Source organism: Drepanopeziza brunnea (genome assembly GCF_022702325.1).
Source record: "Drepanopeziza brunnea f. sp. 'multigermtubi' strain 214-2 chromosome Unknown ctg11, whole genome shotgun sequence".
NCBI lineage: Eukaryota > Fungi > Ascomycota > Leotiomycetes > Helotiales > Drepanopezizaceae > Drepanopeziza > Drepanopeziza brunnea.
The window spans coordinates 1819370-1835000 of record NW_027094074.1 but is presented as its reverse complement, the minus strand read 5'-3'; the positions used below and the strand labels follow the sequence as shown (position 1 = coordinate 1835000).

At 47.9% G+C, this 15631-nt stretch overlaps 5 protein-coding genes across 5 annotated transcripts; 2 read left to right on the top strand and 3 right to left on the bottom strand.

The window, feature by feature from the left end:
• Positions 1-2506: 2506 nt before the first annotated feature.
• L3040_006645 (uncharacterized protein) lies at positions 2507-3060 on the bottom strand (the record flags this gene model as incomplete). The annotated part of the gene is made up of 3 exons (XM_007292218.1): positions 2507-2553; positions 2604-2692; positions 2777-3060. The coding sequence occupies 3 exons, from the start codon at positions 3058-3060 to the stop codon at positions 2507-2509; spliced, it is 420 nt and encodes a 139-aa protein (XP_007292280.1).
• Positions 3061-4619: 1559 nt separating this feature from the next.
• L3040_006644 (uncharacterized protein) lies at positions 4620-5284 on the bottom strand (the record flags this gene model as incomplete). The annotated part of the gene is made up of 3 exons (XM_066154190.1): positions 4620-4657; positions 4710-4735; positions 4833-5284. 3 exons carry the CDS (start codon positions 5282-5284, stop codon positions 4620-4622), a joined length of 516 nt encoding a protein of 171 aa, XP_066011168.1.
• A 1196-nt stretch (positions 5285-6480) lies between these two features.
• Positions 6481-7266, top strand: L3040_006643 (uncharacterized protein; the record flags this gene model as incomplete). The annotated part of the gene is made up of 2 exons (XM_007292217.1): positions 6481-6892; positions 6989-7266. 2 exons carry the CDS (start codon positions 6481-6483, stop codon positions 7264-7266), a joined length of 690 nt encoding a protein of 229 aa, XP_007292279.1.
• A 2326-nt stretch (positions 7267-9592) lies between these two features.
• On the bottom strand, positions 9593-10586 carry L3040_006642 (uncharacterized protein; the record flags this gene model as incomplete). The annotated part of the gene is made up of 2 exons (XM_007292216.2): positions 9593-9772; positions 9861-10586. 2 exons carry the CDS (start codon positions 10584-10586, stop codon positions 9593-9595), a joined length of 906 nt encoding a protein of 301 aa, XP_007292278.2.
• A 4111-nt stretch (positions 10587-14697) lies between these two features.
• L3040_006641 (uncharacterized protein) lies at positions 14698-15504 on the top strand (the record flags this gene model as incomplete). The annotated part of the gene is made up of 1 exon (XM_007292214.2): positions 14698-15504. One exon carries the CDS (start codon positions 14698-14700, stop codon positions 15502-15504), a length of 807 nt encoding a protein of 268 aa, XP_007292276.2.
• Positions 15505-15631: the final 127 nt, after the last annotated feature.

Sequence of the window (15631 nt, the reverse complement as noted above, 5' to 3'; positions counted from 1 at the left end):
ACTAGGATCCATGTGGCTTGTATATAGAAGCAGGTTGGCAGGCTGGCAAATCTATCAGAATGAAGAAGGGAGATGTAAGGAGATAAGAAATCTCGAGCAGAGTTTACTAATTATAGCATAGAGGTACTTGCGGCCGCTAGGAAGTTCCTCAAGGGGTTAGGTACTTGTGCGGAAAGAGAGCCTCGACGCTGGTGGTAGTAGTGGTAATAGTGAGGCTCGAAACCTACTGTACTGCAGCTTTTAAAAGAAGCGGTGTTTCTTTATCGATCGAAGGAATCCGGCCTTCTCGTACACGTAAAAGATCGCCTCGACGACATCTTTTAGTTCTAAGCGATTATTGCAGCCGGAAGGGCTTTTTGGCATGTCGACGCCGTTCAACAGAGACCGGGACCGTCGCGAACAAACCATACACATATCCAATCACTCCAAAAGCCTTCTCGAGAACCCCCTTCGTGATCACCACCGGCGGGAACGTGTCGAGCGGACTTCTCTAACGTGTGGACGGACTTGAGATTCTGATAACGTCTGCCGCGATCGATGATGTTTCGCTTTCTTCGCTTTTCCGGCTTGGAAGGCAGGCTCTCGCACCAACCTGACCGGGATCTAACCGAGAGCGAGAGGTAAGCCTCCCGGGATTTTCTCGAAGGAGCAGGAAGGGAGGAAGCACCTTGCAGTTATATATATATAGGTATATATATATATATTGCCTGCTCCTGACGACAGCCATCGAGCAGCACGGGCGGATCCAAAACCCAAGGCAAGCCTTCTTTCTCTCTCACCCAGCCCACTCCCAGCTGCTTGCTCTCTTCCACCATGAACGGGAAAGATCAAGATCAAGATCAAGATCCATGATACACACACCTACCAGTTATAAAACCAGCTAGCTTCCTGTTCCTAGCCTAGACATGGTTTGATCTGATCATGCTGCTAGCCTCGTCGAGATCCACCACCTGCACTTTCTCCCTAAAGCGCAAAGCCATCCAGTCGCACACCTCGCTCATCTCACCCTTCTCAGCCATCAATGAAGATCCCGTGAAAAGTTTCTGCACACATCTCGATCTCGAGCGAATACCGCGTGTCGTACACCTTTGTGCCCAGTTTTACGGACGATGGCACGGCTGGTTCAAGACGGGGGATCTTCCGGTGGTTGATCGGCAGGAAAGGCTCTTTTTGATAGGAGGAGATAATCATGTTAGTATCGTCAGCGGCTATTAGAGGATGGGAAGATTTCAGCTCAAAGAGAAGAGAAGAGTACTAGCAGGAGGTATTCAGGATTACAACATACAAGAGTAATAGGTGGCACTATATGTCTCAGCATACACGGAGCAGTCTTCAGAAGATCTGGGCGGAGTAAGTTGCTCGCTCTTTGACAAGGAAACACGCTAGCGACTTGAAAATAATGATGTGCTGACCGAGTCATAGGTATGGTTTCTGTAGCTGGATCGGAACTTTATCTCTCACCAATGCAATCCCGAGCCTGTCCAAGATCAATTTTGATGGTGTGGAACTCGTGATTGACCCGGGTGGAGTGTTTCCTTTGCGAAAGGAAATCCTTGAATCATCGAAGTGGTCAAGAGGTTTGATAGGCTTCGCAAAATCAGCTTAACATATCGACGGTTCATTCATTCCGAGTTGACAATTGACAAGTTCACTTAAATTTGCGACAGAGGTTGGGGGACCAAGGCTCTCCTTGAAACGGTAGTGTGCTCTCCTGAGGATTCAGTCTCGTTCTGGTTGGCTCCCAAAGGCAAGTTCTTGATGTGTAATGACACAAATCTCAGCGACCTGGAAACCCGTCAGATCTGGTAGCTGTCGTAAATGATCATCATGGAGGATTGTGTTGGGGCATCTCAACAAGGGTTATGGCAATACAAGCAGCACCCGCGCGAGCAATGAATACAACGCAACTCAATCAAAAGCAAAACAAGGTTCAAAAATCAGCGAGGGACACAATGTGACTGAGAGCGCAACATACAAAGTGAATGATGAAATTTGAGAGGCAAGACGGAATGATACCTCTGACAGCTTCCTATCATGTTCGCACGGATTGCTGCGTGTGGCATACAACATGCGAGGCAGTAAGTGCTGTACTGGTTCGGGACATCTAAACTGGGTCGATGTGCTGAGGAGCGATTATTGGTCTCGGATTTCAACATGGGCATGAAGAGCGGCGTGGGCCAAAGTATTTACATCCGAGCTAAATTGACGAAGGGTATTTTGCAAGACAAGTACCTCGCTCGATTTCGCATATGTCGCAGGCACGGAAATACGGGATCGAGAAGAGATTTATTGCCACAACAGACACATCATCTCTCCTTGGTCTACCCACGCCCCCCTCACAATTCTCACAACATGATATCATACAGTGCTCGTTCCTATCAAGCTCGCAGCGCCCAATCATTCGACAAGTGGGAAAAAGTAGTGTGTACCAACCCAGGCAAAAGTGTACATAGGTAAAAGTGTACATAGGCAAAAGGAGACGGGTATCGTTCGGTGAAGGTGCGATTTACTGTTGTTCGGGCATCTTCTTCGGGGAGAGAACTTCGAATTGTCCTGGGCAAAAATCGTTAGTTTTGTTTGCGTGAGGCGAAAATGGAACATACGCTGGACGATGCTCAGTCCGTAGACCTCATTTCCGTTCTTGTCCGTAAACTTGTTGTTCGAGGCCTCGCCTTCGACGTAGACCATGGTCCTGCAGCTACCGCATTAATTACCGCTCATTGACAGACCCTTCACTTCCCCCCGCGCCCTAGCCATAGGGGAGAACTCAACGTACCCCTTCTCCAGTCCCTGGAAGAAGTCCCGACGCGGCCCCGGTGGCACGAAAGCAGAAACGCTGAAGTAGCTCGTCTTTTGGTTCTCGCCATATCCGCCGGAGTTCGAAGCAACCGCATATCTCAGGACATCCTGGCCTGTACTGGTAGGGTGCAGCTCGGGAGGTGCTGCGAGGCGGCCCAGGATCGTCATGCGCGCGAAGGAGGAGCGTGGGGAGCTGGTTGAGAAGGCGCGGGTGACTGGGGAGGAATTGCGCAGGGCACGGCGGGCGAGGAAGGAGGACATTTTATTCCGTTTCGAGGTTAGCGGTGGGAACTTAAATCTCGAGATGAGTGAGGATACACGGAGAAGAAGGATGGGTTGGTGGTTGTGGAAGTCGCAAAAATTGATCGTGTTGACTGATGGCTCGAAATCGCGTCTGGGAAATTCGCGGTTTTTACGGGCTAGCCGAGATTGTTCCGACACGTGAGCAATGAATCATGTGCTCCTGTTCGAATGCTCGGATATTAGAGGATCATCATCATTCTGTTATCTGGATTTCCCTGGTCGTGTCCTGAACACTGGGTAGTATTTTTTTAGCTCCAAAGATCCCAGAGGCCGGTAGACGTTACAGTAAATGAAGCTGAGAATCTTCACGCGGCGTGTCAAGTCGCCACCGATCTGGGTAGGGATCTTGCGCCAGATCGGCGAGGCCCGAAGATGAAGAACTAGGAGAACTTTACACAGGGAATAATAGCTCATCTCTAGGTGATCAGAAGCCATAGTAACCCACTTCTTAACCTATGCAAAAAATAAAGAGCAAATCACCTGTGCTGCATGAACCCCAAGTTATTAATGGGATAAAAACATCAGCCATCACCTCATCGAGCACGCTATCCTCTAGACTTTTCCAAAATCTAGAATGTGAATTGTAACCATGCGAGGTCAAATCCAAGCATCCATGGCTTCCTCCTTCAAACAAATCATCCACGATGACAGGCCTCCTCTCTTCTTCCGTTGAACAGATTGACTTCCCCTTTTTGATGTCCACAAATAATCGAAGCAAATACTCGCGAGTATAGCTCTCAAGATACTCATCCATTACTGATGCTTTACTGAGCGTTGGCTGTCTGGGGCGTCAGCCCAAGGTCCGGATGACTGGAAAGGATGTCAGGCGATTGGTAATTTTAGCATATGCCAACAGTGCTGGCCTGGGGAGTTCACCAGATATGCTGCAATTTCGAATCGTTTTACCAAAATTCCTAAAGCTTGAGCTGGACTGGGCAGTATACTGATAGCGAAAAGAGCAAAACGAAAGAGAGCGTTGCCGCATGCCCTCGTTGTTATCTCTCGCCGGAGCCCTCATTTTCCCGCTCTCCCACCAATCATTTCCTAAGACCTGCATCCCAAACACTGCTTCATCTTAAAGTACAGTACAAGCAATTGATAGCTTGCTTCGATTTGTGGAATGATTCCAGAATATGGCGTCGGTATTAAGCGAACCAAAGTCAACAAACAAGCCCTCGTGCAATCGACAACAGATTCTATTGATAGCAAGGGTCATAATGGATACCATGACTGCGGACAAATCAACATCCATGTCTTGCCTTCCCCAGTATAATGATATAATTATATATTTCATCTAAATTCCAATTGCATACATAGGTACTTCTTGCCTCGCTTAAACACACTTGTTAGCTTGGCAAGTGAAACGTGACTATGAGTAGAAGTGATTTAGCATTACTGTGTCACTCAGTGCAAGCAAGCCCTCACATAAGTCGATTCCCAATTTTAAGCATGTAATTGATACTATGAAAAACAGGCATTTTCCCCACAAAACTAAAACATAACAAACAGCACACCACTCATCTCATGCAACCGGTGAACCTCGGATGGCTCCTGTCTTGACACAAATCAGTGATCATATCCTCACGTGTACTGTTCCAACCACTTACTCGATATGCCCAGCAGAAGCTCATCCCTACAATGCCCCAACGGAGTCCTTCTGTACTGGTGTAGCTCCTAGAACCTCTCTCTCTTTCAATGCCCCGACGGAGTCCTTCTGTACTGGGACAGACCCCAGAACCTCTCTCTCTTTCAATGCCCCGACGGAGTCCTTCTGCACTGGTGTAGCTCCCAGAACCTCTCTCTCTTTCAATGCCCCGACGGAGTCCTTCTGCACTGGTGTAGCTCCCAGAACCTCTCTCTCTTTCAATGCCCCGACGGAGTCCTTCTGCACTGGTGTAGCTCCCAGAACCTCTCTCTCTTTCAATGCCCCGACGGAGTCCTTCTGCACTGGTGTAGCTCCCAGAACCTCTCTCTCTTTCAATGCCCCGACGGAGTCCTTCTGTACTGGGACAGACCCCAGAACCTCTCTCGTTCCCAATGCCGAAACGAATTCCCTCACCTGATCAACGGCCCCTAGAATCTCTCGGGGGAGGAGAGCAATCCCAGAAACATCTCCTGAAATTGGGGCTGCAACAGAGCCAGAGATAAGGGCGGCCAATGACAGATATTTGATGAGCTTCATTGTGGACAGATTAATCTGGGAAGGACCTTTAAAAGACATGGAAGAGTCAGCAGCTGCCTCTCGAAGGATAGGTTCCGGCAACGGATTGGGTATATCTCCAGGTGTCTTGAAAGCAATCAGATACATAGAATAAAATGTCACTATTACTTACCTGGATATCTGGAAGATATGCGGATGAGTAGTTGAAATCTGCGCGTTGAAGTCAAGCTTGGCTCTTTCTTGTTGATGTGGAGCTCAATACTCGGAAAGGAGACGGGCGTATATATATTGAAAATCGAGCACCGGTCGAATCTTCTCGAATCGCTTGGGTAAGCATCGTATTGATGGTCTTTACTCTCATTGATGTATCACCTTGCGAAGGACAACAGATCGATCCAAAAAAAAATCATCCGTCTTTTCGGCCCTTCCGACCAGCTTACCTCGATCACCACGCCTGGCTCCCTGTTCACCGCCAAAATTATCGAGCGAAGAAAAAATACATGTCTGTAATTCGTATTCAAATTGGTCATAATCATGGTGTTCTCTGGTGTAAGTTATGCAGAATGCCGTCTGGTGTTACGGAACCGAGTTAGTCGGTGTTGAATCTGAAAGTCAGATGGCACAAGACGCTCACCTCGTTATACCTTTCCTGTTACTCTCACTACATTGATAATATTATCTTAACTAGTCAGACGTAACAAATTCCACGGTCCATCCTTACCACCAATGGTACTAGAAAGAGCGGTGAGAAATCCCAAAGAATACTGGACGCTGGCGGCCGTAGCTAACTGATAGCTTGTGACCATGTAAGTAGGATTTTTTGATCACTCAGTATATCTCAACTCATGTGAAGTCTGTCAGATTATGCTTTCATATCAATCTCGTATCAAGGCTCCGATACACAACGCAATTAGCTTCAATCTAGGAACACGGACGCACATCGAGACTATGGAGCCATCAATCCATCCACTGTCCTTTCATCCAGGTCATCTGGTGACATTTTGAGAATACGAGGACGCGGTACTACAAGAGTATTCGGGCTTGGGTATAGATATCAGATAATCTCAACTCCAATCACTACACTTGCACATACACTTCAAAGGAAACGAAGGAACTTCCATTTATTCTGTCCACAGCCAAGATTTCCAGGTATACCTCCCATCAATTACACTCAAAATATTTGATATTTACATATGTGTATCAGATAATTGCTTGCGATGGAAGAATTGAAGTGGAAGAAGCAATTGGGCCTTGCCGAGAAATCATACAGCACATATGAACCAATCACAGACTCTGGCACTCAATCAAAAACGGCCGTGCCAGAAAAGCGTCGTCGTTGCCGCTCCTTCATTCTTGGGGCCCTTCTCCTCATCTCCCTCGTCGTAATCGTCCCGACTGTAGGCACCCTATGGTTCAAGAGGAGAGACACTTTGGTATGGCCAAAAGATTTCACCAGGCTAGATCCTCAAGCACCTCCAAGAGCAGCATTACATTGCGGGGATTCCCTTGAGGAAGCGAAAGCACGCGGCTGCATTTTCGATATCGTCACCGCAAACTACATTCACAGAGACTGCCCTCTCGATTTCCAGGATGAGTTCTACTACTACCAGAATGGGACACCTTGGACATGTAAGAACTGTCAAGCAGTAGCCGCTTCCCCTTCCAGTGTCATTTGAATACCCCTGAGAGATCAAAAACGACAATGGCTGACATCTCAATCACTAGACTGGAAAGATCAGAGAGGAACCATGCCCATGACGCTCGAGGAACTGGCCGATGCGGATGAGTACTACAGCACGGACCGAGAGCATACCATCCATTGCGCGTTTATACTCAAGCGTCAGCATGCCGTGATGGCTCGAGGAGACAGATTGGACAGTATGACAGGAGGATTTGCGCACGCAGATCACTGTGTCCAATACTTGCTAGAGGGTCTCAGAAAGTCCGATGAGCAGTTAGATAGGATAACCACGCATTCTGTAGTTCGTTGGTTGGATTGTTGAAGTACTGGTTTTCAGACATGCGGCAGTATACTATGTGAGCAGGGTTGAAAAAGAGTATCAGAGACACGGAGGGAAACGCGACTTCATATTTCTGTTGACAACCTTTGAAAATCAATGAAAGCAGACCTATTGCATGACTCGACCCTGATATTTCCCATATTTACACAGTGGTTCGGCTCCAGCCAAGAGTATATGGTGCTCCGAAGTTGTGCAAACTCCCAAGCTCGCAGGAAAGTGGCGTTGAGGATAGATTCGATCAATCGCATGTGGTACAAAGATCACTCGATCCATCTCGTTTCAATGTCACCTTCCAGAAGTATGAGTCCTCTATTACCGCCTCTTCAGATTGACACTTCAACATTGTCGAAAAATCCACGGCCTGAAAGGTTGGTCAAATATGTGACCGTCTATAAATACCAGACTATTTATCGCCCGTATGGAAGTGAATGGTTTTCAGATAAGCGAATGAGCAACGTGGATTTTTGTTGACTAAGAGTGAGGCCAGTAAGTCTTGGCATCCAGGTCAAGAAATGACCCAGCCATACCACTTGATGCCTTCCATCTCAGGTCACGGTAGTACTCAACGAGTCCTCTTTTTGGATAAATGGTCGAATGAGACCAATTATGGGTATGAATAGCTTCTGTAAGCGATTCCCGATATCGCCGTATTGCTCTTGAGTCGGGAACAGTTTTGAAGCCATAATTGATAACGATGGTCATTTTGGCGAAACTTCTGCTCGAACCCTCTTGCCACTTCCAAATGGGAACTGTTGAAATATTGGTGCATTCGGTGTTCTAGGTTGATATCGTGTAATTTTGAGCCGGTGGGTGAGCCTCTTCATAGAATTCTTAGTAGTACCAAGCTCCGACAGCTTAATCTCATGGCAATGCCTCGTCCTCTTTACAAGAATCAACTTCTGGTGTAAGTTGTGAGACGTTTGATCTATATTGATGTGCGAACACATAAGAGGATAGATGGTTCCAGACACGCTAGTGGCTAGATTCATTTACATCAAAATCAAAGCCCGACTAAGCACATTTGAAAGATCAATACTTGGTTCGCTTAAAGCAAACAGGGGGCTCGCTTAGCCTTTGACAAACAGTAACAAGCTTGTGTTGTGAAATAATTAAACCGCTTAAGTCGACCGCAATAACAGGGCTACTTAAATCGTAACAAGGCTTCTTAAGCCTTGCAGCTGAGACATTAAATTCGAATTTCTTTTCCCAAGATCAGGCGGCCACGATAACAAGCATAACGGTCTCCAGATACCCAAGGCATGCAGCATGCTACAAATCTCGATATTGTTTAACAGTCTCCTTCCAAAATATCTCATACACACTCCGAACAGATATCTATAAATATCCGTCTTGTAGATTAGAAGATTTGAGCATCGGGGCGTAGTTGGGGGCAGGGTAGGGGGGTGGTGGACAGGGGCTGTGTAGCTCATCAATTGTTCACTAGAGCTCATCCATAGTTCGCGTAAATCTCCACCTTTGTTAAGAACACCCCCCTTTGTTTACTGCGAGCACACGAGCTACTAGTCTTTCATATAGCAATGGTATTGTTAATTTAATTATTACATTTACGGATCCAATTGAATAGATTAATAGTTGTAATAACTGAATATGCATTGCATATGGGGGTGTCGATAATAATAAAAGGTTAAAGTTTAGATTCAAAAATCTACGCGAACTATGGATGAGCTCTAGTGTACAATGGATGAGGTTGTTCCTGGATGGAGATGACGGAGAGAGTGAGCGCATCGAGTGATACGGATCTGGAGCCCGGGGAGAAGAAGTTGTCGAAGTTGAGGTTCTGGCAGATGGGCAAGGTTGTTGATGCAGAGAAAGGTGGGTGAACGTGCATATGCAAAGTCGAATGGTTTACTTGTTCATCTGTCACTGCGTGCCTGTGTGTCCTGTTTTTTCTTTCTGCGACGCCGACTTGCATTCAAATTTATATATTTTTCTCTATTTTATGTTCCGCGCTGTGTAGTCCGGCCTGCTCGGTGTTTTCGGGGAGCGATGCTGCATTTCCGTGCTATGCCGCTTGTATTCAAAGCGCTTACAAGCTCGCTACAGCACACTACTACAAATTTAAGCGAATGGAGCTTGATCCGTGGCTTGATCACCTCAAACGCATATCCAGAAAATTTGACGCCTATTATATTCAAGTTTAATCTATTATCCAACTTGTTATCCCTCGAAAATCTTCGCTCAATATTTCCTGCTCAGTTTGTTTCTCCTCCTCGTGCAGCTACATGTACCTGGATATACAGTTTCGGTCAACCGTTGCTCCCTCAGAGGAAGTCATTGACACCGAGAACTAGTTGTTCAGCATATTCCTCCAGTCGGGGTTCCGGACCAGGACGTTTTGGAGATTAAGAATGTACTCCTGCGTCACACGATGCGAAGCCGACTCCCACACGAGAAAGGGATAAATCCATATGATAGAGAACGCACAGAGTAGTATCCAGTAGATGACCATTCGAAGGCTGTGCATTAACTGCGAACACGTTAGTCAGTACGTCCACAAAATACCGTAAACCACAGAGGGAGCTATCGTTGAGCTGAGCCAGTGGATTAAAACTCACAGAGTCTCGGAAAAAAGTTGCAACGGCGATGCCCTCGCGCGCGAGCCCCGCTGCTATCGACGCTGTTGCGCGCTCGACCCGCTGCCGGGCAATCTCCCCCTCGTAGATTTCCCGGATAGGGTCTATGACTTCTCGGAGGGCGCGGTTGACCGATTGTCCGATGGCGTGAGACAGATGCGCAGGGTCGCCCAGGGCTTGCTCGATCTCTTCGTTGCGGCCCAGGAGATGGACCAGGACGGTGGATTGTCCACGGGCCTCTTCCTCGATCCGTTCCAGGACGCCGGAGATCTCAAGGAGACCGGTGTTGAGGGTGTCGAGACGCTCCGCGTAGCCGACGTTGGCCGCTACGTCTCGGAGGGCGCGGTTGACCGATCGTCCGATGACGGGAGACAGAAGCGCAGGGTCGCTCAGGGCTTGCTCGATCTCTTCGTTGCGGCCCAGGAGATGGACCAGGACGGTGGATTGTCCGCGGGCCTCTTCCTCGATCCGTTCCAGGACGCCGGAGATCTCAAGGAGACCGGTGTTGAGGTTGTCGAGACGCTCAGCGTAGCCGACGTTGGCCGCTCCCATCCGGTCGACGTCAGTCTGGAGGTGATCTCGGATCGCCACGAGGGTTTCCGCTGTGTGTTCGGCGATGGTTTCTAGACTTCGCTGCTGCTGTTGGGCTGCCGGGGCTGGGGCTGCTGGTACGGCAGCCGTTTGTTGTGGCGCCTGCGATTCTGCCATTTTGGTTTGATAATTCCAATTTTTTGCAGTGTACTTGCGCGAATACTGAGGGAGATATTTGCATCGAGAGACTTATCCTTTCAATGAAATATATAACATCGGGACTTGAACAAACAAATCCGTTTGCGGCCCAGCCCGGTAAGCAATATCGACTGATGCGGCGACTTGGGAACTCGCAGTCAACGTCCTTTGTTGGCCCGTCAAAAGACTCACTTATTATGTCTTTTTTCTCTTTTTTCTTCTTCTTATTCTTCTTCTTCTTCTTTGCTGTTGCAAAATTGGAATCCCATCAACCGTGTGTTTAAACTTTCGGAGCCTCGCAGGTTGGTGGTCTTCTACAAGCATCACCAACAGTAGCATGCCGACCTTGGCCCCGAATACTTCATTTCAGAAAGCCCCGTATGTCACACCGAGGATTATTGACATGCTTAAAGACGATTCTCCCTTCACGGGAGGGCCCTCTCGATCGGAACCGACCTGGACGACCTGTGGTATGCTCCTAATTTTGTTCATTGTCAATTTGGTGCCACTCCTTCTCAGCAGACGCGGAAGCCGGAACCGGGAATCAGTCTTCCGATACTTCTTGAAGCTGTCGATTGTGTACGGGACCGTGTTCTTCGGGGTTTTGGTGGTCTGCCTGATATATACCATCGGCAATTACAACAATCCATTATTCCCGCTGGGGAACCATTTCCTCACGACACAATTCAGGTGAGGAGTCTCCCCAGATGAACGGGGGTATTTATTGCTGCCATGTTCGGAGGGCAGTGAAATCTAATCGGGATTTAGGGAGTGCGGCTACCGCTTTGTGCAGCTCAGATGCGAGACCAGCCAGATGTTCGAGCGGGAGTGCTTCGCGTTGGGGATGTGTGTGGTCCAGCCTCTATATTTATTGAAGGCCCACACATTCCTCAGCGAGCTTGTAAGGATCCTTTGGGTATGCAGGAGGCAATACATTGGGACCGTCAGTCTCTGGATTCTGGCCGAGACCTTTCATCGCTACAGGCGGGTCGTGGGATATCAAGGACGAATGGAAAACGAAGGTACCTTCCCGTCCCTTCCATCGCAGGATCAAGCTTTGTGGAATCCTCTTCAGAGATCCCACTTAGCCGAAACATCTGCGCTTTCGGAAGCTGGAAAATACGAGGTTCATCATGGCTGATATTTGTGTAGCTCTCGAGGAAAGCTTTTGGCCTCTGCCATTCTGGCAATTGCCTGTTAATTTCGGCTTGACTGAACGCATCCGTAATTTTCTGGATGAATTCGATGATTGGTATAGGCATTGGTTCCTGACCCATGTTATATGATTGGTGGTGCCCGGCACATTGTAGGGGGAGCGACGTGGCTTGTGGTTATCGGGATCAACGGAGTTTTCGAGTCGGTTTTGTCAGAGGTCACAGCATTGCGATTTTGTCTATCTATTAGTTGCCCACAAAATATAATAATAGTCACTATTGTCAGTCCACTTCAAAGCGTGCTTCAATTCGTGGGGGGATTTGCTCCTGCGCTGGGGTGCGCGCCATCCTGATGGTTGCGGTGAGGGTGGGGGATTTGAAAGGCGCGTCCGGATATGGAAGGCGCGTCTTTGTTTGGAGGGAGGTTCGGAGAGGTCGTGAAGTCGCTGCAACAAAGGAAAAAAATATCTCTATAGAGAGAGATATATATATAATTTAATTCGCATCACTTAGGGATCAAAGAAGTTCCCGCCTTTGTTGTCGACTTGGTGAACTTGGGCTGGTGTTCTTCGCCGCGGCTTGCAGTAGATGGCGGCCGCGTCGCGCCAAGGCTCAAACATACAATTCTGAGCCCTTCCACATTCAGACCTCCCAACTCGAAATATCAAAAAACGAAAAAAACGAAAAAAACGAAAAACAGACAAAACTACAAAACCTTCACAGCCAACTTACACACGAGCGGAGTGTAAGCTGACTGCTTAGTACAAGGGCGGAACCATTGTTTATCTGTTAGATCTCCTTATTTTCTGGATGGGGTGTATGCTCTTAAACCCGGAGAGTGCCTTACTTTGGAGATCTAATTCTTGCAATGAAAGTGTTGAATGGGAGTTATATACCTGACAGTAAGATTTGCCGCCGGGTTTTTGCCGCGATCCCGCCGACCACCAACAACCGCCTGCTGAAGCATAGATCGCAAGCCTGGGGAGAAATTTTTGTCTGCGGGAATCCAGAGATTTACAAAAATATAGAAATCCAAGAATCTGACAGTCTCTACAAGATTGTGGGTAGAGGAGGAGTACGAACGTTTTTTCAGCAGCCGGGCAAGACTTGAGCGAGTTCGAGAGCAGCAATCCGGCCGAACTGCCCAGAATGGATGGAATGCTGCTGCTGCATGATGGCTGGGTACTTGCCAGCCCAAATCTCACAGCTGATGGAGAGACTGCCCCAGCTCACCACCAACTTTTGGTCCTCATGCTCCACAACTTCGAAAAGAGAGTTGAGCCTCACTTTTAGCAGCAGTCGAATATCCGCTGGAATACCATACATATCTCATATGACTTACACCACTAATCGTCTCAAACGGAGTGAAAGTATCATAGACCGAAGACGAAATGCACCTAAGACCAATAAGAGGAGAAGCCCGAAGGCTAGTAAGTCGAGGCCGTCGTCATGTTTTCCACCACCATCATATTCAATAGTCCTTTGAAGTTATGCCTCCACGCCAGCTTCCCATATTTGAGAGCCGAGTGCCACCCAGCGACTATTGCTTCCGATGTTTCCCCGTTTGCAATGACCAGCTCAGAGTTCTCCATCGGTCTGGTGTGCCAGAAACAGCAGTAGTGGTTCTATCCCACTGAAAATTGGTACTTCCAGGCAAGTGGCTACCTGCCACGCAGTATAGAGCCGACACGACACTACACCCCGTCTTCAAGGGAGATTTGGCCACTGATCGCTGGGGTGAAAAAATCTTCGAGATCTTACCGCGACCCGTAGTCCGTCGGTTCAGACAAGACCTGCAACCCTGGAAATCCACAAGCATAAGCTCTTTCAGCGGCGCATAGCAGCCGGAGACTTTCTAAACAATTCTATATATTTAATCAAAAGTGCTTAGCATTTGTACTCGATAGTATCTTTCAAGTCCTAAAAATTCACGTTCTACATGCATTGGATAACTTCACTTTCAATCTCTCTTATGATTCTTGATAATGATAATGAGTGACATTGTATAAGTATATATTTTAGACGACAAATAATCGTATAAACCTTGCTGTCTACCAATGAAGGCAGGCAGATCTTTTGAAGTGAAGAACATCTTATACCAGGAACTCAAGCGAACCCCATCCTGGGAATACTTCCCGACCACCCGTAATCTGACCTCTAGCCATGCTAATATCAGAGATCTCCGTATCTCTGAATGCTCAAGAGGATAATTCGGAACGAGTAACGTTACTATGGAGAGGATCAAAAAGTGTTTCCGAGAATATACTTCTTAGAAGCATGACCTCACAAATATTCATTCCTTTCATTAAGAAATCAGACAAAGGGTTCTTTATGTCAGCTTTATAGGGATTGTAGGCGTTGTTGTTTCCTCAACGTATGTTAGAGACCAGAACAGGACAATACCTATTGTGCTGTCCGAAGCTCCTGGCATTTCCTTGATATTCGTCTTTATTGCGACTTATTTTCTTTGTGTCCTTGTTGTTTTTTCTTGGAGAGGTTTGATACCAGGACAGTTCAAAACTTGTATAAAATGAACAATACCTATCCCTATCTCATGGCAGGTGTGCATCAGTATACTATTTAACGCTCAATCTTTTCTTCTATCGACGCTTCACCTGTCACCACTCTAAATCGTACCCTCAAGGTCCTGGCGATCTTTCCAACAACAGCACAACTCAACTCCATTCAATAAAGCTGCCAGAATGTCTTGCAAGGAGGTCACCACTTTCTATCGACTTTGTGGGCACACCATACGAGGAATCAAGCACCATGGGGCTTGTCTATCCCGTCCTACGGTAGGAGAAGACCCCGAATGTTGGAACCCTATGCCCCTTAAGCCCGAGCACTACTACCTAGTAGGATATTGCATCTACTGTTACAGGCTGGAGATTCATGGTCTGCTGCCCGAAACGCTCACACTTCACGACACCGGATCAATGCCCGTGTGCCAAAATCCCGGGGACCACACGGATCGAGAAATTTCGATGCTGGCCCAGATTGCGCGGAGAGAGGTCGAGAACTACGAGAAGCCCACCTCGCGAAACCAAGCGAGGCAGAGGAACTTCCTCAAGACTCAGGACATGAATCGTCGTAAGCTGAGGTGGATGACCGATGCCAGGGCCTGGCTGAGGCTGCGAGATGATGACTTTAATGCGGATGAGCGGCCTTCGGTTCATATCTTGAAGCTCAACAACTGGAATTTGCACCCCGGAAGCCCGCCGCTTCTCGTTCCCGCCGTGAGGCCTTTAGAGCAGGAGGATGAGAACTGTACCATCTGCATGAGCCCGCTGTGGCATTCTCAGCAGGAATTGGACAGCGCCGACCCGACAGAGAGGCGGGAGATAGTCGAGAGAGGCGAGGCTATCGTGCTGCCTTGCTCTGACAACCACAGGTTCCATGTCCATTGCCTGCAACGGTATCTGGAAGAGGTCCCGGACGACCCTGCCGGTCGGCCGGATTATCAGGTTCGAAAGTGCCCACTCTGCCGGGCCTTGTACAGGATTCTGTACGAGCCGGGCTTTGGAGAGCCCGAGTGGAATTACGACTTTGGCGCAGAATCGTACTGGCAGGTCGGCGGCTTCATCGACTTCACGCCGGTCGTTCCGCCACGACTACAGAATTTCAGGCAATATGAAAGATACGATCGTTGGGGCACCATCAGCTATGAAGCACATCAGCGTTTTGCCAACAACAACAACAACAACAACAACAACAACAACAATAACAACAATAACTTGAACTGAGGAGCTGTGCAAGTGCACAATAGCCCAGATCCGGAATCAGGTATTGTTGTCGTGGCTGGCCACTGTCCCTCGTTATCACTCAATACTGTTACTTTCTGGTAAAGTTAGTCTCCTTCCCTTTTCTACT